At 41.8% G+C, this 25,343-nt stretch overlaps 1 protein-coding gene across 2 annotated transcripts in view; it reads left to right on the forward strand.

Annotated features, from left to right (window-relative positions):
- Positions 1-790: 790 nt before the first annotated feature.
- Positions 791-25,343, forward strand: part of LOC128024992 (integrin alpha-3-like) — a 48,896-nt gene continuing 24,343 nt past the window's right edge. For both annotated transcript variants that reach the window (XM_052610926.1, XM_052610927.1), the window contains exons 1-2: positions 791-1,218; positions 22,777-22,913. In XM_052610926.1, the coding sequence (XP_052466886.1) occupies positions 1,046-1,218; positions 22,777-22,913 (310 nt within the window). In that variant the 5' untranslated portion in view covers positions 791-1,045. The remainder of the gene's footprint in view (positions 1,219-22,776; positions 22,914-25,343) is intronic.

Raw genomic sequence — 25,343 nt, forward strand, 5'->3', positions numbered from 1 at the left:
TTAGGACAATTCCATTGTGGTATTTTATTGACAATTAATCTGATTCTGATTACATCAGTGTAGAAAACAAATAACATTACTGGAAAAAATAAAAACAAATTAAAATCATTGCCATGTGACCCCAAAATTATCGCTTTTTCTTTTATGTCAAAAAACAATAGGATATTAAGTAAAGATCATGTTCCATGAAGATATTTTGTACATTCCCTACCATAAATATATTAAAAATTTATTATCATTAGTAATATGCAATGCTAAGGACTTAATTTGGACAATTTTAAATGCAATTTTCTCAATATTTTGATTTTGGTTTTTTTTTACACCCTCAGATTCCAGATATTCTAATAGTTGTATTTCTGCCAAATATTGTCCTATCATAACAAAACATACATAAATGGAAATATTATTTATTCGGCTTTCCGATAATGTATAAATCTCAATTTCAAAATTGACCCTTATAACTGGTTTTGTGGTCCAGGGTCACATATTATATGAACAGTCATGGAAACTAAGTCATTAAAATTATATTTTGTTGATTTGGTTGTGAAATGTGACCTGGACTTGTTTTCTCGGGATTCTTTCGCACCAATGTGTTAAAATTTTTATAACAAAACCTTCAGAGCGAAATCTTATGTGCAGCATAACAACAAGTGAAGGTTTATGTTTAACAGTGTGTGTGTGGGGGGGGGTGTGTGTGAGCGTGTGTGTGTGTGTGAGAGAGAGAGAGGGAAAGAGAGGAGGGAATTTTAAGAGGAAGCGCATTTTAAACTCTCTCTCTCTCTCTTATCAGACTTGTGGGATATATTATCCAGTCCTCTCTGTTTGGGAAGCGGGGCTGGTGAAGTGTGGCGGACACGGGGCAGGTTGGAATTCGCTGAGGGTGTGTGGAGGCGGGGAACAGAGAACAGCGACAAACACCTTACAGCTCCGAGCCAGAGAGTGAGAGACGAGGCTTTTCTATGGCGTGTGACTGACCAATCCAGACTCATTGGCTTTGCTTGTGCAAGTGATAGAGAGAGAGGGAGAGAGAGTGCCAATATTAAAGATGGCAGGAAAGTCTCTGCAGTTGTGCGTGTTTGTAATTTACGCGATTCAAACGAACTCTGGATTTAACATTGACGTGCAGTTCCCGGTCATCAAAGAAGGAAAAACCAAGGGCAGCTTATTTGGATTTTCTGTTGCATTGCACAAACAGACCGAAAAGACAAAGAAGAACTTGTGAGTACCTATCTCAGTTGCCCGACATGATTTTACATAAGTCGAAAGTGTATTTTTTATTTTTTTTCTGTCTTTCTGCCCTGGTCCAACACAGACTACAACAAGTAGGCTATTCGACAGAACAAATATTTAACTTTTTATGTTCCTTGGATGGATTCGTTCACATGAATTAATATCCACTTTTAATTATCTACATCGACTAAAGCTCTCTTTCGCACCTGCAGCGCTGTAGTAATGTGCGGTTCGCGAATCATTTATTTGAATCGATTCTGTTGAATGATTCAGCTGGTTTGAAAAGCGTTTGTAGCCTAGTAACTATGATTAGAGTAAATTGGAGTATTATGTTACTAAATATTATTGGTAGCTGAACGATTGCCTGCTTTGGCATTACCTGGCGCAAACCATAGACCAACATGCAACCAGTACACCAGCGCTGCAACCTTTAAAATCAATCGTATTGAATATTCAGTGAATCGGTTCATTGAAACGAATCTCAGTGCTACTGACAAACGTAACCTGTTTTCATTGTAAGCGTCCTCAACTTTGACAAACTGCGCAGACGACATATTTTTGTGTTGTCCTGCTTTATATTATAACTGAAGTTTTCTTATACTGAATGTGCTATAAGAACACTAACAATACCATTTTTTACTACTGTTATTTTATATCATGGTAAAACATTGCCCCCAATGTCATGTTGTTCATATATAAAATTAATTCTGCTCTATGCTACAGTATATGTCACAATCCTGACATCTGATGCCATCACTGTAAAACCATATATTTTTTTTTATATATATTTGCTTTTAAGTTGTTCCATACTTTAGCATGACTGAAATTGGCACCATTCTATTATACAGTAAAGGGTGTGTAAGGTGTTTTTATGATCTGTATCTGTTTACAATTTCTACAGACTTCTAGTTACCCTCTGAGGTCATTTCAATACAAATCTGGTGAAATAGGACGGGTGTTAACACGCCAACTGATGCCAGGAACAGTCAAAACAATAGGATTGTGTTCAAAGCATGTAGCTGAAGAAGGCAGGACAGTAGAATACTGCTGCTTTGAGAACACTGCATTATCTTTCTCTTTGTTATGAGAAATGAGAGATACGTCCAGATGAACCTGCATTAGACTGATTTACTTTAGCCTCTGGCTATGACAAAGAACACTAGGCCTACACCTCCGGACATGGATTTATAGCTGAATGTGGGCAGTGCTTTCATTTCAAAGACAGGAAACAATCGGATATAAACGTAATCCTTTCTTTAGGCTTTTACAGTTGTTATAAAATATCTCCTGTTATTAGTAGTACAGTTCTGTTTTCATGCTTTAAAGTAGATATCTTCAAAGTTATCTGCAGGTTTTGTATGACAGAGCTTTGTCATGCCCTCATATCCTGTGCCGGTATAACCTGCTGCTGCCTGTAGACTTGTGTATGCTCCTGATAAACCTCTTAACCTCTCAGCGGCTGCTTTCAAAAGGAGAACTCTCAACTCTCAAAGTGTGTAGTGCCAAACTTAGCAGCACAAATGTGGATCAGCACCTCCCTTTAGTGAGAAAATTGATTGAATATGCTATATATCATTGTCAGTGATGTATTTTGTGAAGCTTTCAGCTATGCCTCTGTTGTGGGATGGAAGGGAGTTCCCCCAAATTGCTCTTTTCGTCTTTGTGATTTCCTGCTAATTAAGAGCTTCAGCCTCTGTAAGATGCTTCACAGATTTTTTTGTAGAGGTATGTCATTATATGATAATACATTTATTATATAATAATATTGAAATAAATATTATACATATTAAAAATGATAAATAATAATATTTAATTTAATTATTTATACTCATAAAGAGTAGAACCCTCCCTTCCCTCCGTATGTCCTGAGAGATGGAATGTGTTGGAACAAACTGAAGCTTTTTCAGTGAAAAGAGAAATGCATTTCTGCTGTATGTTTTCAATGCTTTTCTGCATTTGTCAACCAAAAACTAAAGGTCTGCACTTTTTTTTACCACAGAGACCACAATTAGATCTGGTTTTAGTCGAGCATGAGGAGTGTGAACATTTAAATAATGCAGAAGTGCAGGCAATCACACACTTACAGCATGCATTAACACTGCTTTAGTGCTTTTAGTGTAAAAGGAGAAGTATTAGTTTGGAAGAGAGAAGGGAAGAGAAGGACAAGCCTTTTAGGCCTTTTTAGGGAATAAAATGTCTCATTAACTAAAAATAAAACCATGAAAAAGAAACAAACAAAAAAAGTGTTAAGTGTTAAAACTTAATTATGGTAAGACTTTAGAATAGGTAACACTTGTTAACTATTAACTACGACATTTCTCTCAATAAATTCTTAATTTGCTGCTTATTAATAGTTATTAAGGTAGTTGTTAGGTTTAGGTATTGGGTAAGATTAGGGATGTAAAAATAAGGTCAAATAGAATAAGGCATTAATATGTTCTTAATTAGCACTAATACATGGCTAATATTCTGAGAAGGGTCTGGCTGCAGGCTTGCACTTGCACTCTCAGACTTGCATTCTCAGGCTTGCACTCTCAGACACTTGTGCTTCCGCTAGCGACGTCAATTGCAGTCTTTATTATTATTATTTTTTTATTATTATTATTATTTCTATATATTGATAGAAATAATAGATAGAAACAACTTTTTGTTTGAATCTTTCAACATTTTACAACATTAGCCAGGTGGTGAAGATAAGAAAAAAGAAACTAAATTACAATGTCACTTGCAATCGCTACTTGCACTCTCCGCTACCTGTGACGTCACTTGCAATCAACACAAATCGTGCTTGTTGCCAATGGAGACAAGAAGCTGTGGTGGTGATTGATTAAATGATTAAAACTAAATTAGTAGGCCTACTACTATACACAAAGTTTTTCGTTAAGCGTTTTCCTCCTGTATAAAAAAACAAACACCTAATATGGCATAATGTGTTAGGATACGTTAAGTTCAATTAAAAGACCGAATTCGATATATCGTTATTATTTAATGTACAATAAGGCAAGCAGATGGCTATGAACACAATGCGAACACTTAATGTGGCCTAATAACAGACTAAGATGATAAAGACAATTCAGTAGGCCTAGCCTATATGTCTTGTTGTTGACTCAAAGTATATACAGACCAGCAAATATGAACGTGCATAATGAAATGCATTAAGTGATTTTAAAAGGATCAACTCCATACAGGCAAGCAGACGAGTACAGAACGCAGTGCGTTAAATTGTACATTAAACGTTTTCCTCTTATAGAAAATCATTATAAATAAAACACATATTTTAGCTTAATGGACAAAGACAGTGATATAAACAAGTTGTAGACAGTTTATTCTATATGGAAAAATGCTTAACGCAAAAGTGCTTATTCACCACCACAGCTTCTTGTCTCCATTGGCAACACGCACGATTTGTGTCGATTGCAAGTGTCGCAGGTAGCGGACAGTGCAAGTAGCGATTGCAAGTGACATTGTAATTTATTTGTTTATTTTTTTATTTTTTTTGCCACCTTGCTACTGTTATAAAATGTTGGGAAATTCAAACAAAACGTAAAAAAAAATTTATAAAATAAAAAATAAAGACTGCAAGTGACGTCACTAATGGAAGCGCAAGTGTCTGAGAGTGCAAGTCTGAGAATGCAAGTCTGAGAGTGCAAGTGCAAGTCTGCAGCCAGACCCTCTTGAATATTCTAGTAATATGCATGCTAATAAGCCATGAATAGGTGTTACCTATTCTAAAGTGTTACCAAAATGGGTAAAACAAATAAAAAATGGAAAAATAACATATATTTAAATACTCATAAAACATATAATTATTAACTTATCGCTAACTGAAACTAAAAACATTACAAAGTAAAAAATTGTTAAACCAAAAATGTATTACTTGAAAAAAAAAGAATAATAAAAAAGAATACAAATGAGAAAAACATATCAATGTATATCAGTGGTACTAAAATAACACTGGTTCCCCTTCTCTGATTCTTTTGAGTTATAGAGAACCATCTCATAACTGTTACAGGAAGGACATTTGAGCAAAAAAGAACTTGAACTGGAAAAGCTGTTGAAACTCTTTCTGCTTTTGTAATCTGATGTATTTTACTTGATTTTATCCATTATTAATGAGTGGATGATGAGAAGTAATCTCTGATAGGTGCTGGAGGAAAGAGGTTGCAGAGTCACATAGAAATGTATTATACTTCAATTAAACTGCACTGCACTGCACCAATGAATAATGCACAATAAGACCAAGATTATGCTTTAAGAAAGTAAAAGGGGTCAGATTCAATGTCAAGCCAATTTTAACCCTTGCAGAGTAAACTCTTCATATCCCGACTTGATCCCTTTTTGGAGATGGCAGCCTTTCAAAGCACAAAACAAATATTCTTCTTTAAACAGCTCGTTCAGCATGAAGTGCCCAGTGCTGCTTTATCTTCTCTTCCTGTGCAGGAGCTGGTGGCATTGTGTTCGGCTCTTTGATTGGTTCTTCCAGTCCTCTGACCCTTTGGAATGCTGGGAATTCCTCATCCTGCCCTGCTGGAGTGGACCTGCCATGGTTGCAGGGTGATACAGGACTTAAACAGAGGCAGAGTTTCTTGGTAACCTGCAGCCTCTTTAAGAGAGGATGATTACGGTGCTATTAGAAGCCTGCAAACTAGACAGACAGACAGACAGACAGACATGCATCTTGTGCCTCAGAGAGAAAGAGCTTATTAAATGCTGTGCTTTTGTTTTTTGATGGAAAGTAAGAACAGATCAATGGGTCTGATTCCTGTGAATCACACATTTAATTAAATGAAGGAAAATGTGTTGCTGGGCCAGACCTCTTCTGTCTGAGAACTGTTGTTCTGGCAATGTTTTTTTATTATTATTATTTGATAGGCATCATATTTTCTCTCAAAATACATCCGTTAATGAGAGTTTAAACATTCCATGAACATTTCAGCTCCCTCTTATAAAACATCACTCTTGCTCCATAAATAATTCAAAATCTTTTTCAGTTTTTTTCCTTCTGAGCTCCCACAATCCTCGCTGGCATACCTTCCTTTTTCTGATTGTTTATGTACGATGAGATAAAAAAATAATTAATGACCTCTAGTGCAAATGTTTACAAGATTAATTTTGTGTCACTATGTTTAAATGAGAAAATGCGTATGGAAAGCATTGTTTATGAGTGAATACTCAGAGAATGAGCTGTTCACTTCACTTCAGTGCATGGCATGAATACATGAGATTTGGCAACCCTGCAGCCTTTTCGGTTTTCATCCCAGGCGTTCTTCTGTTTGCTTCAGGTGTGATTCTTTGAAAGCTCCAGCTGTGTACCGTGATAATACCCTGTAGGATTTTGTGCTGACTTATTGACTGATGAGCCTGTGTCTCCATTACAATACAATCTGAATTTTGAGACATTCGAGACATCGCCAGCATAATGAAAAAGCATTAAAGGGGGGGTGAAATGCTCGTTTTCACTCAATATCCTGTTAATCTTGAGTGCCTATAGAGTAGTACTGCATCCTTCATAACTCCAAAAAGTCTTTAGTTTTATTATATTCATAAGAGAAAGATAGTCTGTACCGATTTTTCCCGGAAAAACACGAGCGCCTAGAGGCGTGACGTGTGGGCGGAGCTAAAGAATCACGAGCGCCAGTAGGCTTTTGTGTTGAGCGCGTCTGGAAGCTGTGACACAGATCCAGAGGCTGAAATTTAACAAGAGCAGCATCAGCAAAGGCTTCTCTATGTGGTATGTACTGAAACTGTATATATTTGCTTAGCGGTTTTGGAAAATGACTAAGTTCCACTTTGTCGTCTTTTTTTTTTTTTTAAGCTGTACATGTGGAAAGTGCAGTTTGATAACAACATCGCATGTTGTTTACTTGATGTGCTTACGCGCTGATAGCTAAGTTAACAACACAGAGATATTTGAAGCAGTTTTACTCACCGCCTGCGGTTCCAACACACGATCGTGACCCTTTTTCGTTGGGATTGCATTATCCTTAAGAAATAAACGATGTGCAAATCCAGCGTCAACCTGGGCCTTGTTTGTAAAACAAGCATCTTCGAAATGCAGGGAACAAACAAAAACACTTGCACAACTCCGTTGATGCTATGTAAAAATAAACTCCATCCACTGGTCCCTTAATGCTGTTTCTCTTTTGGTAATCTGTGCAGGGTTGTCTTGCCCTGGCAACCAAAAACACACTCCTTTTGTGACATTTCGCGACGCTCTCGCTGTGATGAGTGATTGTCTGTGCACAGCCTCTCTCTGCTCTGCTATACGGGAGCGCGCGCTCTTCCGGCAGACGCGCCCTTAGCACCCATATAAGGAAATTCCGCTCCATCTAACGTCACACAGAGCCATACTCGAAAAAAACTTTCCGAAACTTGTGACAAACCGGAAGGAGTATTTTTGGAACAGAAATACTCCTTCAAACGTACAACTTAACTTTTGAAACTTTGTCCATGTTTAGCATGGGAATCCAACTCTTTAACAGTGTAAAAAACTCAGTATGCATGAAATAGCATTTCACCCCCCCTTTAAGAAACTAATTTTAAAGCTAGTTTGTCAAAAAATTTTGCTTAACCTCACATCATTCCAAACCAGTATGACATTTTTTTCTAAAAGTGATTTTTTTATGGATATCTACTTATATACTGAATACAAAATGTAGAGATGTCATTTTTGTGTGAACTATTAAGTGTCAGGACTCTGCATTTTGGCAGCAATGTAATTTGGCAGTAACATATAGAGACCTCAGCTTGTAACTATACTCTAATTACCATTTTGAATATTATGACGCGTTAGATTACCTCATTACTAAAAAAGTAATCAAATTACAGTAAAAATTTAGCATTACTGCCCGACACTTGTTATAAATAGTATTTAGGTTTAAATAATAATGACAAAAAAATAATAATAATAACTTTCAGAATTATTTTTTACCTCCTTATCAACAATAAAAACATTGAAAGCCAAACAATATCTGTTTAGCTTAATAGCACACACTGCAAGAACAACTAGCATTGAGCTATGAATAGACACAACATTATAGTATGTTGGTGTTGATGTAAAAATAATTATCATTACAGTCATTATTATTGTATTACTGATATAATTTTCATTCTTGTTGAGAACAGGTAGTTTCATTTTGACTGAAGGTTTTTTTTTCATCTTATTCAGAATGATGCAGTCTTCTAAGAGATGAACAAAATAATGACAATCGCCAGACTAGCTTCTTTTGTTCTAAGAAATGGTTATAAACATTCTGATTCTGGAGTTGTTCTTGTCTATTTAGAATTTGTCATCATGTTCTTATATTGTTTATATTGTTGCTAGGGTGTTGCTAAATGTTTGCTAGGGTGTTCTGGATGATTTTGTAGCAGTAATTATTCTAACAGCATTAGTGGTTTACAATGTTTGGGGCTAAAGTCTGTTTTACAGATCATCTTAAGCTGAGCTTTAGTGTATCTGGCCATCAAAAGACCCCTGATGGGAACATCATGGAGTCCTCACCGCTCTGAGCAGATTATACCAGATGAGAAGGAGTGAAGCTGTCTCATGCATAAATGAAAATGATCACCCAGGGAGCTGGATACGACTGCTGTTTTTCTGCTCATCATTACTCAAAGCTCTCAGGAAACGTATTACAATAAGGCCCACCTTTCAACACATAAGCCCCTTTCACACTGCCATTCTGGCAAATACACGGGTAAAGTGTTCCGGCAATTGTTCCCGGGTCGCTAGATTGTGCACTTTCACACTGCCAGTGATTACCCGGGATATGTGCGTGCTTTCACACACAACCCGTAAAGATCCCGTAACGACACGTGACATCAGGGCATGACATGTAATGTACGAGTCGAAAACATTAGGCACGTTATACTTTCACTGAAGCAAGCGAACGATCTCTGCGTCAGCGCGGAAAGTGACGAACTAACTGATCTCTGCTTCTTTACAGATCTTCCTTCAAAACAGCCAGTAAAAGAGTCGCGCGATAACGCGCGTCATCACTTCGACACAGCATTACACCTGGCTTTTGTTCACACAGTGCTCATCCAGGGTTGAACCTGGCAATGTTACTAGGTCCCCGACCCGGGTTAAATCCCGGAATCAATCCCGGGACATGTTTGCTTTCACACAGAAGGCGACCCGGCAATGTTCTGGCAATATGCCAGGTCCGACGTGCAGTGTGAAAGGGGCTATAGAGGAGAATAGAATACAAATTAGAAGACCCCAGAGTCTCCCCTGAGCACAACACAAATGCATCATGAACCATGTGGCTGATTTGTTCCACATTTGATTAGAATGAAATGATTCAAGGCCTGTTATGGTTTATTAAGATGTTAGCAGCTGGCGAGCGGGATTTCACCAAGTTCAACATGTTGAACAAGGATGTTGATCCAGAAGCAACATTTAAGTCAACCAATCAGAATGGAGATATAACTTTTTAAGAAATATCTGTTTTAGGCTTACAATCAGGTGCTTCTACAGCCTTGTTAATCAGCTATCATTTCCCACTGATTTTAGGAATAAATTATGGTTAGGGTTAGGTTTAGAGGTAGGGATTGGGTTAAGTCTATATTTTTGGAAAATAATGTTGATCCAGGATCATCAAAAGATGTTGATGCAGGAAAATGTCTTACATGGCTAAATCACAGCGACGGTAAGCGGCAGTATACTATACTTAAAGTGTTAGTTCACCCGGGAATGAAAATTCGTCCATCATCTGCTCACCCCCGTAGCATCCTAGGTGTATGTGGCTTTCTTCATTCAGAATAATCCAATCGATGCTGTATTAAAAATTGTCCTTGTTCTTCCAAGCCTTTCAATGGGGGTAAGTGGGAGATTTTTGTCAACACTTACGAAGACGTGAAATAAAGTGCACACATCTGTAATAAAACAGTCCTCACACAGCTCCGGTGGGTGAATAAAGGCCACCTGTAACGAATACATGTGTTTTTGTAGGATAAATATACAGATTTCAAATGTAATAAACACTTTCTTTCTTACTTTTGGTTACTGTGGGGAACCGGAAGATTTCCAGATGGATGTCGTAGTTCGTCAGTGCTGTGTGGTTAGTGACAAGCGCGGAGAGAGAACAAAATGCTGGACACAAATTAGAAGCACAATTTATGAAGAAAAAACATCTGAGGATTTCGAAATAAGACTGGTTAACCTTTGCTAAAGTAAGGAAACTTTGTTTCCTTTGCTCCTACATTTCTCAGGGGCACATGCGTGATGCGTACATCTTCCATCTTCCGCTGCACGTCTTGAGGTTTTTTTCAGGATATTATAATTGTCCATTGGAGGTGTGTTCATTGGAGTCTCTTCTCTTCTCTTCTCTTCTCTTCTCTTCTCTTCTCTTCTCTTCTCTTCTCTTCTCTTCTCTTCTCGCGAGATGTAGGAGAGTGGTGGAGGGTGTGGTGGGGAAGAATGTTTCAGTTTCAACTGTCCGCTTAAAAAACAAACAAAAAAAATCTTTACTTGTTTTTCTTTATTTTTTCTACTTTTCAAAAAATATTCTTATTTTGTTAAGTTAGTTTTTGGTTTGTGTCGTTAATTAATTGGCGAGTGTGAGAATGACGTCGCTCCCAGGTGAGCGTGCGCCATCTCCTTCACTCTGCCATGATGTCAGGTGTGTGCCGGAACAGGGAGTTACGGTGGAAAGTGTGCTATTAGCAGTGGCACAAATGTTCTGGACCCTAGCTGAGGGTATGGGATATAATGATGCGGCCCTAAAGGACACTTTCAACACCGGGCTGGATGATCCAGTTCCTCGTAATGAAATGGAGCAGTTAGACGTTTATAATTTCTGGGAGTTTGTATTCTATTTACAACATACGTCTCCGTTGAATACCCCAGCCACACCTGTCTCTCCTGATGTGATGGCCGATTCTAGACTGGGTCTACAAACAGGAGGACCGCCAGCCCAGCGCCACTGCACAAGATGGCCACCAGCCCAGCGCCAAAGCACATGGTGGTCGCCAGTCCAGCATCACAGCGCAAGATGGCCGCCGGCCCAGCGCCACTGCCCAAGATGGCCGCCGGTCCAGAGTCATGGCACAAGATGGCTGCTTGTCCAGCGCCTCTGCCACAGTTGACCCTCCAGAGTCGAGTCAGGTTCCCGTTGACCCTCCAGAGTCGAGTCAGGTTCCCGTTGACCCTCCAGAGTCGAGTCAGGTTCCCTTTGACCTTCCAGAGTCGAGTCAAGTTCCCGTTTGACCTTCCAGAGTCGGGTCAAGTCACCGTTGACCCTCCAGAGTCAGGTCAAGTCACCGTTGACACTCCAGAGTCAAGTCAAGTCACCGGTGTTCTTCATGGGCAATGACAAGTAACCATTGATATTCATGGCCAAAGGCACCTCACCGTTGATCTTCATGGGCAAGGGCAAGTCACCAATGATCCTCACGGGCAAAGTCCAGTCACCAGTGTTCTTCATGGGCAAAGGCAAGTCACCATTGATGTTCATGAACAAATGCAAGTCACCAATGATCTTAATGAGCAGAGTCAGGTCACCAATGCTCTTCATGAGCAGAGTCAAGTCACCATTGATCTTCCTAAATCCAGTCTAAACACCACGGAATTACCAGAGTCTCTCCACGTCTCTGCAGAACTACCAGAGCCTCCCCGTGTCTCTGCTGAACTACCAGAGCCTCTTCGTGTCTCTGCTGCACTACCAGAGCCTCCCCACGTCTCTGCTGAACTACTAGAGCCTCTCTTGGTCTCGGCTGAACTACAAGAGCCTCTCCTCGTTTCTGCGAAACTTCCAGAGCCTCGTCACGTCTCAGCCGAACTCTCTGAGCGCTCGACTGATCTTGTTGTGGCCACGGAGGCCAGCCTTAACTTGTTCATGTTCTCTGCTTCAGACTTGCCTAACCAGAATTGCTCTCCTGTGTCATCAATCCCACTGTGGTGGTCTTATGCACCACCCGGGTGGGGTTCTGTCTCGACCGCACGGATGTGATGGTTTCTGCGCCGCCGTGGTGGGCTTCTGTCTCGACCGCACAGAAGTGGTGGTCTTCTGTGCCGCCCTGGTGGGCTTCTGTCTCAACCGCACAGATGTGGTGGTCTTCTGCGCCGCCCTAGTGGGCTTCTGTCTCGACTGCACGGATGTGGTGGTCTTCTGCGCCGCCCTGTAGGGCTTCTGTCTCGACCGCACGGATGTGGTGGTTTTCTGCGCCGCCCTGGTGGGATTCTGTCTCGACCCCACGGATGTGGTGGTCTTCTGCACCGCCTTGGTGGCCGTCTGTCTTGACCGCATGTACCCTCCTGGTCTCTGTGTTCCTTCTTGGGTTCGGGTGGAGCATCTGGTAGCTGCTCCGTGGAGAAGGAGGTAATGTCACGCTGTCTGATCTCTGTTTTCCTGGGTGTCCACTAGTAGTCTCATTTCCCCATAGGCACCTCACCGCAGGCACTACAATTCCCACAAAGCCTTGTCCCTTCATCAGAGTAATTGCACTCCTGTTAATTGCACTCAGGTGTCTTCCCTTGATAGTCATTACCCTGCCTATATAATCCGGTCTGTTGCCATTTGTTTTCATGGAGTCCTTTCCTTCCGTCACCCAGTTTCCTAGCATTCCGAGTTTCTAGGTTCTATTCCTGTTCCTGTTCCCATTCCTGTACCTATTCCTGTTCCTATTCCTTTTCCTGTTTATTTGTTTGTTTGTTTGGATGCATGGATTTTTAGTTTTGCCCCCTGCATGTTGGATTCTGAGTTGGATTACCCAAATAAACCCACACTGCGTTTGGATCTCTCGTCTCCTGCGTTTCTCTGGTTTCCGATCGTAACAGGGTGGCGTTGTGATTAATGGAGACTTCTGTCCAATCCTCCCTTTGGCTAATATAATGTCTCAGGTGATTATTTGGAATGTGCCGCCATTTATTCCAGATGACGTTATTGAGAGAGAACTCGTTAGGTTTGGAAGAATCACAAGCCTGTTAAAAATCATATCACTGGGTTGTAAAAGTTCTGATGTAAATGAGCCGACTGGAGACAATAGTCAAATAGAACGAACGGAAACGGTAACTGAACAGGCTGTAGCTGAAGTACGTGAGAGTGATATTGAAGGAATTGTGGTTCAGGAAAATGCAGGACAAAATGAAAGTCAGTCTATAGTTGTACAAAATGATATGGATGAGAATTTTTTGAGTCTTGAGACTGCAAGCACTAGCGAAGTTGGAATGTTTAATCAGAAAATGGAATGTACTGTATAAGGTCTACTAGACAATGAAAATAAGGCAGATATTAGGGATGAGGATACATTCTCACAAATGTCAGGTTTTTCTGAAGCATGTTCTCAAATCGAAGAAGGTAATTTTTATTCTCTACAAGAGATAAATTATTTTTTTGGATGAGACATTTGGAAGAGCAGTAGAAATTTGTGACTTTTTTTCAGATACTGGGAAATTTGTGAAATCTGTGGTTAAATTACAGCATACTGTAGGGTTGGATGAACTGAATGAAAAAAAAAGAATAGGCTCTTTTTATATAAATTATCAAAATAAGATCAAAATCCGGTCTGTTTCCAAAAAAAGATATCAAAATAAAAGACCTATACTATCAGAATTTATGAAAATTAGGAAAAAAGATATTGTTATGTTACAGGAGACTCTTTCTGATAGGTCTAATGAGATAGTGCTGGAGTTGCTATTCTGTTTTCAGAGTTTTTAGCTATTGAGTTCCCTATCTGTCGGTCACTACGAGTTATGTCGACCGACAAATGGGGTCTCACTTGGGAGGCCAATCATCTCTGATTTTAAGAGAAAACGCCAATGAAATTGGCAAGTGGATTAACACACCTGAGCCACTCCCCGTGCCAGCGGGTATAAATAGGGCGACAGGTGCATCCACTCATTAGATTTTTGCTTCGGAGCCGAGTAGTCGATGAAGAAGATCACTACAAAGCCATTCATCTTTGTTTTTGGTAGAGCTGTTCCTGGTCGGTGTGACGGCGCGTTACAGTGGTGTCCCTGCGAGCGGCGATTCCCCTGGGCGCTTCGGCTAAAAGAGACAGTTCTCTAAAAGAGCAAATCACGGACGATTCGCGTCTTTTTCAAGATGCCGTTTCGTCCGTGTCCTTCTGGATGCGGTCGTTTCCTGTCTTCGGTTGACGGTCACGAGCGTTGTCTGCAGTGTCTGGGCGTCCAACACGCTGAGGCTGCGCTCGTGGATGATTCATGCGTCTACTGTGGGCGTATGAACATGGCAGCGCTGCGATCGCGTCTCTCACTCCTCAAGGGGAGTGCAGCAGACCCCTCTGTCGCCACCCGTCCCGGTCTCTCTGGCTCGAGCAGAGGGCCGCCGGCTGGCGCTCTGGGAGATCTGAGGATCACAGTGAGAGCTTCTCCGCCGGGCCACGCCCCACGGACCTCTCACTCCTCACGCAGCGACTGTCCCGTGCAGCTGCCGATTGATTCTGCTGGGCCGTCTCACAGCGGTCCCAGCGTGTCTTTCGGTGCGCCGCCCGAGGACCAGATGTCGATTGCTGCATCGGGGGATGGGTTATCGACCTCTGAGGATGAAGGTTCGGCGGGGCTGCCCCCCTCGGGTGTTGTCGCTACTGCCGAATCGGACTTGGAGTTGTCGGCCATGCTTGCCCGGGCAGCCGTGAGTATCGGACTGGAGGTGACTACACCGCCCAGTCCCGAGCCCTCACGGCTGGATGATTGGTTTCTCGGCGCGGGACGCGGCTCACAGCCTCGTTCTGCTCCGGTGCCTTTCTTCCCGGAGGTGCATGAAGAGGTGACGAAGTCGTGGACGGCCCCTTTCACGGCCAGAAGCCGCTCTTCTCCCTCTTCCATCCTCACCACCCTCGATGGCGGGGCAGCCAGGGGGTACGTAGAGGTTCCCCAGGTGGAGAGGGCGGTTGCGGTGCACTTGTGCCCACAAAACGCCGCCACTTGGAGGAATCGTCCGCGCCTCCCGTCCAAGGCCTGTAAGCTGACGGCCGCACTCGCTGCCAAGGCTTACAGTGCTGCGGGCCAAGCTGCCTCTGCCCTGCATGCCATGGCTATCCTGCAGGTACACCAAGCCAAGGCACTCAAAACCATGCACGAGGGTGGTACCGACCCGGGGTTGATGCAGGAGCTGCGCACGGCGACCGACTTCGCCTTACGGGCAACGAAGGTCACGGCGCGGTCCCTCGGGAAGGCGATGTCCACGCTGGTGGTCCAGGAGCGGCATCTCTGGCTGAACCTGGCTGAGATGAGGGACATGGACAAAGCGCGCTTTCTCGACGCCCCCATCTCCCAGGCAGGCCTGTTCGGCGACACTGTCGAGGACTTTGCCCAGCAGTTCTCGGCGGTACAGAAGCAGACTGAGGCCATCCAGCACATCCTGCCCCGACGTGTCTCTCCGGCTGCCACCGTTCCGTCGCGGGTAGCGCCTCAGCCTGCTCGTCGCCGTGGGCGCCCCCCTGCGTCCTCTACGCCAGCTCCGCCCCGTGCTGAGAGTTCTTCGAGGCCGGCGCGTCGAGCCCCGCGCAGGAGAGCGGCGCCCCCCGTGTCACTCCCGGCTGCGAAGTCCTCCAGGAAGTCGACCAAGCGGCCCTGACACGGGCAACTCGGAGATGCGGAGAACTGCTCTTCAGGAGATGGCGAAGACAGCGCCACTCCTTCCCCCGGAGGAGGGCCGGGCGGAGAATCTTCAGTTTCTGTTTTGTTCGGCTTCTAGACGGGACGCGGCAGACCTAAGTGATCTGCCCCCAGCAGTGGTAGACACTATCACTCAGGCTAGAGCCCCTTCTACGAGGCAGGCCTATGCTCTGAAGTGGAGTCTGTTCACGAATTGGTGTTCTTCTCACCGAGAAGACCCCCGGAGATGCCCGGTCAGAGTCGTGCTTTCTTTCCTGCAAGGTAGGCTGGAGCGTGGGCTGTCACCCTCCACCCTGAAGGTGCATGTGGCTGCCATTGCAGCACATCACGATGCAGTGGACGGCCGGTCCCTGGGGAGGCATGACCTGATCGTTAGGTTCCTGAGGGGTGCCAGAAGGTTACATCCTCCTAGGACACCCCTGATTCCCTCCTGGGACCTCTCTATTGTCCTGGCGGGACTTCAGAGGGGTCCCTTTGAGCTGAAGTTCCTGTCTCTCAAGACAGCGCTCCTGATCGCGCTCACTTCCATCAAGAGGGTCGGGGACCTCCAAGCATTTTCGGTAAGTGAAGAGTGCCTTGTGTTCGGGCCGGCCTACTCTCACGTTGTCCTGAGACCCCGGCCTGGATACGTGCCCAAGGTTCCCACCACTCCCTTCCGAGACCAGGTGGTGAACCTGCAAGCGCTGCCCCTGGAGGAGGCAGATCCAGCCTTGTCGTTGCTGTGTCCCGTAAGAGCGCTCCGCATATACGTGGACCGCACCCAGAGCTTCAGAAGCTCTGAGCAGCTCCTGGTCTGCTTTGGAGGTCAGCAGAAGGGGAAGGCTGTCTCTAAGCAGAGGTTGGCCCACTGGATAGTGGACGCCATCGCCTTGGCTTACCATTCCCAAGGCGAGCCGTGCCCCCTGGGGGTGAGGGCCCACTCCACACGGAGTGTGGCCTCCTCCTATGCGTTGGCGCACGGCGCCTCTCTGGCAGACGTTTGTCGAGCTGCGGGCTGGGCGACACCTAACACCTTTGCGAGGTTTTACAACCTCCGTGTAGAGCCAGTTTCCTCCCGTGTGTTGGGTAACAGGTAATTGGCGGGAAGGGCTGGCTGGGTGTCTCGCTTGCTGCGCCATTCCCCCTAACACGGGGATGTGAGCGCCTTCTTCTCCCAGTAGAGTTCCCCGGTTGGCGTACCCTGGTCGAGCATCCTCCAGCACCCTCGGCGTCAGACTTGGCGGAGCAGTCTGTCGCCAGGCCCAGTACTGGCGTTAGCATGCCCGGAGCCGGTCAGCCCCCGTACTGGGCTAGGTGTCCATATGGCTGGGTTCCCTGCGGGTAATCCCATATGTGTATTCTTCCACGGTAAGGTTTCCCTCTTGGCAAACCCGTGTCTTCCCTTGACAGATCGCTCTGTCGGTCTCTTCTGGCAGCCGTCCCATCCCTACTCCAAGGTAGGACCTGCCTCAGAGACCCCTTCCATATGTAGTACTGCCCCCTGGGTCAGTCCATATCAGTATATCCACATGTCACCTCCCTACGGGTAGGATGTGGTCTCCGTAGCGACCCTTCCTAAAGGCTCGCTTCCCCATTGTCTTGCCAGCTGAAAGAACAAATAGGGAAGATTTGAAGCAATCTTTCACTGAAGGTTGAAATCCCTTCCATTTACTTTATGTGGGCGGAACAGCAGCATGGCCTTCTCCAGCAGCGATGTACTCACCCTTTGGCCCCTTCGGTACCAAGGTCAGTGAATTTGCGCTGGGGCTTTGGGAAGGTTACGACCTTAAGCGTAGCTTTTGTGGCACGCCAAGGCTTGTCAACAATTGCAGCGCCTCAGGGTTGTGACAAGGTTCAGGTTATGGCGTTTTCCATAGGACCCCATTTGTCGGTCGACATAACTCGTAGTGACCGACAGATAGGGAACGTCTCGGTTACGTACGTAACCCTCGTTCCCTGATGGAGGGAACGGAGACGTTATGTCCCCATGCCACAACCTTGAACCATTCGCTGTTGCCGGGACACGTTCTCGGCTCCTCAGCGTAAAACCTAATGAGTGGATGCACCTGTCGCCCTATTTATACCCGCTGGCACGGGGAGTGGCTCAGGTGTGTTAATCCACTTGCCAATTTCATTGGCGTTTTCTCTTAAAATCAGAGATGATTGGCCTCCCAAGTGAGACCCCATTTGTCGGTCGACATAACGTCTCCGTTCCCTCCATCAGGGAACGAGGGTTACGTACGTAACCGAGACGATTTTCTAAATTGAAGAAGTAGTAGCTGGAAGGGTGTTATTTTTCCATGTAGAGGTTGAAAGAATAAAATTTTTATTAATCAATGTTTATGCACCAAATGTTGGGTCAGAGCGGATTGAGTTATTTTTAAAGATAAAAAGTTATATCTCAAAATTAATAAAACTGTTTGCATAGTGATGGCGGGAGACTGGAATTGCACTGAAAATTTAAATTTTGATAGGAATAGTGAAGAACCACATTTTCAATCAGGTGTAGTGCTGTCTAAAGTGATTCAAGAGCATGATTTAAATGATGTATGGAGAAATAGGAATAAAGGGATAAAACAGTATACATGGATTCAAGTATATAATAATGAAGTTAAAGGGGCTATATTAGAAGAACAAAAGAAAGAACATTTGATTAATTATTTATTGTAATAAAAATAATCGTTAGAGTAGATGACTAATCAAAAAAATAATCGTTAGATTAGTCGACAGAAAAAATAATCGTTAGTTTCAGCTCTATTGTAAGCATGGTTTGGTTTTTACATTTGAATAAAAATGAAGGCAAGATGTCATGAATGAGGATTTATTGTATTAGTAATGATATATTGAAGGAAAATTGTAATCAATAAAGTTGTGTTAAACCTCTCTTCTCTTCATTTCTCTGTTGCCATGTTTCTTGCACTAATTGTGGCTGGTGCCACTCTGACAGGATGTTTGCCTGCTGGAGATGCCATTGACAGATGTGCCTGTAATTATAGACACACACCTGAGAAACACAATAGCAGCTCTCAAGTGATGGAGATGTTGCAACAGGTATCAACATTGGGATGGGATCATTTTGACCAGTTCATTAAAGAACTACTTTCCTTTTAGTAAATATTGTGTTGATATATATATATATATATATATATATATATATATATATATATATATATATATATATATATATATATATATATATATATATATATATATATCAACACAATATTTACTATTTAAACTTTTTCTAAATTATTGAACAGTTGAATGGCAGTAGTGTTGATAAATGTTTCATAATCAGCTTGTAACCTTCCTGCTCAGAGTAGTAATTATACCATTTACAAAGAGCTAAATAGATTAAAGACTTTGTTCCTGGCTTGTATTGTCAAATTTAATATGCCATCTGAGAGGTTGTGCTAGCCTGTTTACAGTATTTGTACTGAAATGAGAATGTGGTCAGCAGGGAACTTCACTGAATAATCCAATCACCAATAATCTAATCCACTGAACAATCTATTTATAGAAAATAATCGACATCAGAGAGGAGTGGAGAAGAAGCCCTGGTGTGATTGTGCTATTTAGTCTTGTCTGAAGTATTGTTGTTCCAGTCGATTTGTCGTCCATTAGGGCTGTTGATGTCTTTCAGGCTATATTGAATAATATTTTATATATTGTAATATATAAATAATATTAAATATATTATTATAGATATGTTATATTATTATATTATGTAATATATTTGTTCAATGAGTGAAATGTAAAAACATATATGCAAAAATCGAAAATACTGAAAATACATAATTATATTAAAAAAAAAATCAAAACACATTCAAATGCTTGCATTGGGCCTGTAAATCACACTACAGTATATCGTGAAGCTAAAGCTTGTCACCGTGTTGGCTGTTCTTAATGTCAGTTTAACAGTTCACTAAACACGCCTGATTTTAGATTAGCATAGCATGACATGTCCTAATTCCTCACAGCATTACGACAAACTGAGGTCATGTTTTATGTTTCATTTTCCCACAAATTGCTGTGGTTGATGGCAAGAGTTTCCACTGATGTTACATTGCACAATTCCTTTAAAAGGATAGCTCAACCAAAATTAGCATTCTGTCATCATTCATACAGCCTCATGACTTTCGTTGTTCTGGGGAACATGAAAGAAGATATTCTGCAAAATATATCTTCTTTTGTCCATAAAATTAAAGTCAATAAGGTCAATTTTTTTGAAACCGAAAAAACTAAAATCATAAAGAATGACATGTTTTGTCGAGTGCTTTATTGTCAGTAAAAGTAGGAATCCTGGAGGACAGCAAGTTTGTTCTTTCCTATTTCTTGGTAACTGAGAACAGGCAAAATGTAAAATAACATCATGCTTTTATGCTTCTGTAACACCTTCTGTGGCTTTTGAAGAGTTTCAGTTGATGAGCTAGATATACTGGGAGTGTTCAGGAAACCTGCTAAAATATTATAGTGTTTGGTATCCCTAGTGTTACGTTGGGGTATGGGGAATAACATTTAACTGTCGGGGTTTGACTTCGATCCAATAGCAGTGCAGGCAATGAAAACCAAAGCGCTGAATGGCAGAATGTTTTCATCAGTTGGTGTGAATGCTAATATAGTTATTGTCGGTGGTGTAATGTAACTAAGTAAAAATACTTTGTTAAAGTTTTTGGGAGTATCTGTAGCCTACTGAGTTTTCATATTTCAGCCAACTTTTAGTTTTACTCCACTACAATTCCTAATTAAAATGTATAATTTTATTCCGATACATTTGCCATAAGTATATTCATTACTTAGTACAAAATATTTTGAACACCACATACTGCAGGAAAGCAGGTTTGACAAATCAGTGTTCTGGCATTTGCAAGTTAGACTCATAAAAACACCTTTGCTCATGTGCAAACAAGTGCACTCTGCACACAACCGCGGATGATTTCATTTCCCACCCAAGTCCAGTCAGGGGTGTGCGATATACAGCATCATGTGTGATAATATGGTAAGTGTTGTTGTAATGATATGCAACCTGACATTATCAAGTGCGCACCATAGCACATTCATTTATTAAAACTCAATATTCCAGGCATTGTAAATTGTAGAAGGAAAAAGTGCTTCTGTATGCTTTTTATATTTATATAAAAAGGCCTAGTTAACTTAATCTAGATCACACAAAGAGTACTGTTTTCTGCAGATGCATGAACACATTTAATAATAATGTTATACAAGTTCAATAAAGCAGTAAGTGACTTTTTTTAGACATTATATTGCTTGATTTTGCTCAATTTTGCCAACGAAAATAGTTCCAAACAAAGTTCACTGCACTGCTTTGCATCTTTGAGAAATAGGCGGTGTTTACTTATTGAATGAATCAGCTTTTTGAAATGAATCGATTGAATAAATGATTCCATGATTCACTTATTAACACAGTGGAATGCTTTGTTTCTGAATGAATCAGTCGTTTGAATGAATCGGTTGAATCTCAATGACTAACTCCTTGACAGTCACTTGCGTGTGTGTATGTGTGTGTGTGTGTGTGCATATTTATATATATATATATATATATATATATATATATATATATATATATATATATATATATATATATATATATATATATATATATATATATAATATGCTGCTTTTCCATTTTGCATTTACTTGTATTTACTTTCAATAATTAAGTACATTTAAGATTTTAAAAGTACTTTCGTACTTAAGTACAATAAATTTCACATACTTTAAGACTTTTACTCAAGTAATATTCTAAACTACCAAAGTCATTTTTTGGTAAGATATCTGTACTTTTACTTGAGTATGACTTTCAAGTACTTTATACACCACTGGTTATTGTTTTAATTATCTTTATAATTACCGGTTTTTGCTTAAGTATATTAATGTTTTTGGACCTTAAGTCTTTTAATGTTTGTAAAATGCACAGTAGCACATTAGTTTTCTTTGTTTCTTCCCAATTATTCTTGTTAGTTTTCTTTTTTTTTATGGCTGCTTTACAGGCTCTTTATTAAATTCTGGTCTCGATTTGATTCAATATAAATTATTTTATATTTTTATCAGGTATAGTACGTCCAAATGTCCAAATCTTTAAATCCAATTGTTCTTTATTTTTAGATATAATAATTAAATAAAAAATTATTTAACATTTAAATTGCATGCAAGACAAAGTTTTTAATTTTAATTGTATAATTATTTTTATTTATAATTGAAGTTTAATACTGAATTTTCAAAAACATGTCATCTTGGTGATAGCTGCTAGACTAATTTTCATTCAAAAAGCATCCTGAGTTAAGTTTCTTTAACTTTTTCAGTTCCTCTTTCTTTTGTCTATCAGAGCAATCAGCAATCAGCTGCTTGGTTACAGGACATTTCTGCCACTTTATTTAATTGCATTACCCTCAACTTATTCTAATGTTTAATAATATGTGGGAAGGAGAGGAAATAAAAGGATAAACCATCTTTTCTGCACCTTTCATTTCAGGTCTGGGCTTATTTAATAAAACCATACATTTACGAATTTACTCTCTATGTTCATTTTTTTAATGCATAGTGCATTGAGTGCTAGATTTTATCAGTTAAAAGTGGTTGTACAGACTACTTTTTCTTAAGAATCACTTGAGATTTTGAACTCATGCAGTTTCTTTGTTTTCATCACTCACAATTTATTTATGCTACAACCAGATAAAATGAGGAAATTGTGACACAATTACACACACAATTGTGAGACCATGCTGAACACATAATTTTTTGTACATATTCTGGTAAAAAGTGATGCGGACAGAAGTTTCTAGAGGTGGAATAAACAGACTTAAGTGATTGGAGAAGTCCTGGTCAATTTTAGTTTAAATGAAACATATGCACTGGTGAATTGTTCACAATATAATATACATTTATAAAATGGATTAATTGTATTCTGAAAAATTTAAATTTTATTAATTTGCGTTTTTCATTAAATGTTTGCTGTTCTTCTGTAGCCTCTTAGTCGGAGCGCCCCAAGAAAAAGCCCAGCCCCAACTCAGCAAATTCAACATTAATGAAACAGGAGCCGTGTATTACTGTCCCATCAGTATCGAGCAGGATGACTGCAGGAGGATGGACCTCATCAGTCCACGTAGGTATTCTTATAACTTATCAGAAATCTATGATTAAAGCAGGAAAATAAATAATAATAAAAAATGCTGTTAAAGAAACATTTATCATTTCTAAAATGGAAACGATGATAATTGTTTTTAAGGATTCTTCGATGAACAGAAAGAACCACATATATGTTAAACAAAATCTTTTGTAGCATTATACATTTTATAATGTTATGTTATTTAATGTTTCCTTACTGAAAAAGTAATTTTCTTAAAAAAAATAAATAAAAAAAAATGAATGACTCCAAACTTTTAAATGGTAGTGTAGATGGTTCACTTATGTTACATTCTTTAGAAGCTAAATCTCATTCACAGTGTTCCAAACACGTAGCGAAGAACAAGGAGGACAGGAGTACATCACAGGAGACTTTAATGGAATCAAGGGAATCAGGAAGACACGTAGTGGAAAACATCAACAAGTAGAGCCGACAAACACGGATGACTTACGGGGCTTAACTGGGGGTCAGAAGTCCTCCCTAGGCTAAACAGGGAATCAGGAGCCCTCCCAAGTGTTAAATGGTTCATCAGGAGCCCTCCCTAGGCTAAAGGGGGAATCAGGAGTCCTCCCTGGGCTTAACTGGGGGTCAGGGAAGTGTTCACGAGGTGCATTGGAATGCACTCTGGAGGAGGAGGCACAGCAAGGCGCTTTGGAGGAGCTGGTACTGGAGTGAGTTTTGGGGCTGGAGCCAACACTGGAGCGAGCTCTGGGTCTGGAACCGATACTGGAGCGACCGGCGGGCTTGCCATAGAAGTGGCTGGTGGGCTAGAGTGCTGAACGGCCGTCGGGCCTGTGGGAGTCTCCACCGGCGGGCTTGACATTGGAGCAGCCGGCAGCCTTTCTTTCTGGCTCTCAACGAGGGCGGTTGCGTTTTCTCTCACCCTCCTCTCCCTTACCTTCCCTGCTTTGCTCCTCTTGACTCATATACTCTGAAAGAATCTCTCTGCACTACTCTCCAACTAAAAAATCATGGATTTGATAACTGGTCTCTCAAAGCAATTGACACCATCTTCTCGATAAGAAGCTTGGGTTTGGGGTAACCTGACTGACCGTTCACAGCTGGCTACATGATGGATGCGTGGGGTCTGGTGGCTCTTTACATGGAGGACTTTATATCAACCTATTCGGAACCATGATAACAGGTCTTTTGCTGATTGGAGTAGGTATTGCCCTGGTTTATCGAAGAATTCAGAAAACGGTGACAGCTGTCAAAGGCTTACAAAGCTGCCCGTCATGATCGAAGCAGTGGGCAGAGCGGTCAGCATGGAGATTGAGACTATTAACTGCAATATGGATAACAACATGGAGATGAAACACAACATGGATAACATGATGGAGAAGCTTGCGGCTTTGGAAAAAGCAATTGGATCGGTCGGAGCCCAGAAATGGACAAAGAGAGTAGCCGGGAAATTGGAATGCGGCTACTCGCCCCAAGACCAAACAATCGCTATATTATCTTCTTTTGGCTTCCCCCTACCAGCACTGGTCTCGGCCAAGGCTGCTGCTGGAACAACAACAACCCTGGAAGAGCTCTGCAGTGAGACACTCTTGTGTTCCTCCCCTCTTCCACAGACACCTGCTGATGTTGACTCTGTCTGGGACCTGAACAAGGCTGTCTCCATGGCAACTTGCTCTGATGCTATCACAATCTGAGGACTGAAGCACCTAGATTAATCGCAACTCTCCAGGCCTATAAAAACACACACACTCTAACCTACACACACACACACACACACACACATATACAGATATGCACCCCCCCCCCCCCCATTTCCGTCCCCAGTTGCAAAGTCGTGTGTTTTTGGTGATTATGTGCTTTTGTTAATGATGTGTTTTTCATGTTCCCATACTGTACTCCCAAAAGGAGCATAGTATGGGTGTTGTTGTTTTTTCTCCTCACTTCCCTAATTTTATGCTGTATTTCTTCCTCAATTCCCTGTCTTCCTGTCCTGTCTACCCCCTTGTAAGTATGTTTTGTAGGTATGGACAGGTTGATGGCTAATTTCACTGGTACTTGTGACTAGTGACAATAAAGGGCTACTACTACTACTTGATTTGGAAACAGCTGGCTGACTTTACTCGGCAAGGGCAGGTTGGTTCTGGCTTGGGGCCAGATGGTCTCCAGACACTGGAGGATTCATTCCCTCCAGCCTAGTCCCATAGTGTCGGAGAGATCCACTGGGTGATGGTAGTTGGCCCCGTGCCAGAAGTTGAGGGTGGAGTTATCTAGGGCCGTAGCCTCGGCGAGCCTACAGAGCTCCCAGGAATACTCAACAAAAAGGAGACCCAGGCGAGCTAGGGCGGCAAACTTAGCGACTTAACTTCCACAGCGGTGGGGGTGGGAAACTAGGGAAAACAAAAAACTACTTAAAAAGGCGTAAAAACAAACACGAGGAAAAGATGCCGC

Source organism: Carassius gibelio, chromosome A12, assembly GCF_023724105.1.
Source record: "Carassius gibelio isolate Cgi1373 ecotype wild population from Czech Republic chromosome A12, carGib1.2-hapl.c, whole genome shotgun sequence".
In the NCBI taxonomy this organism is placed as follows: Eukaryota; Metazoa; Chordata; class Actinopteri; order Cypriniformes; family Cyprinidae; genus Carassius; species Carassius gibelio.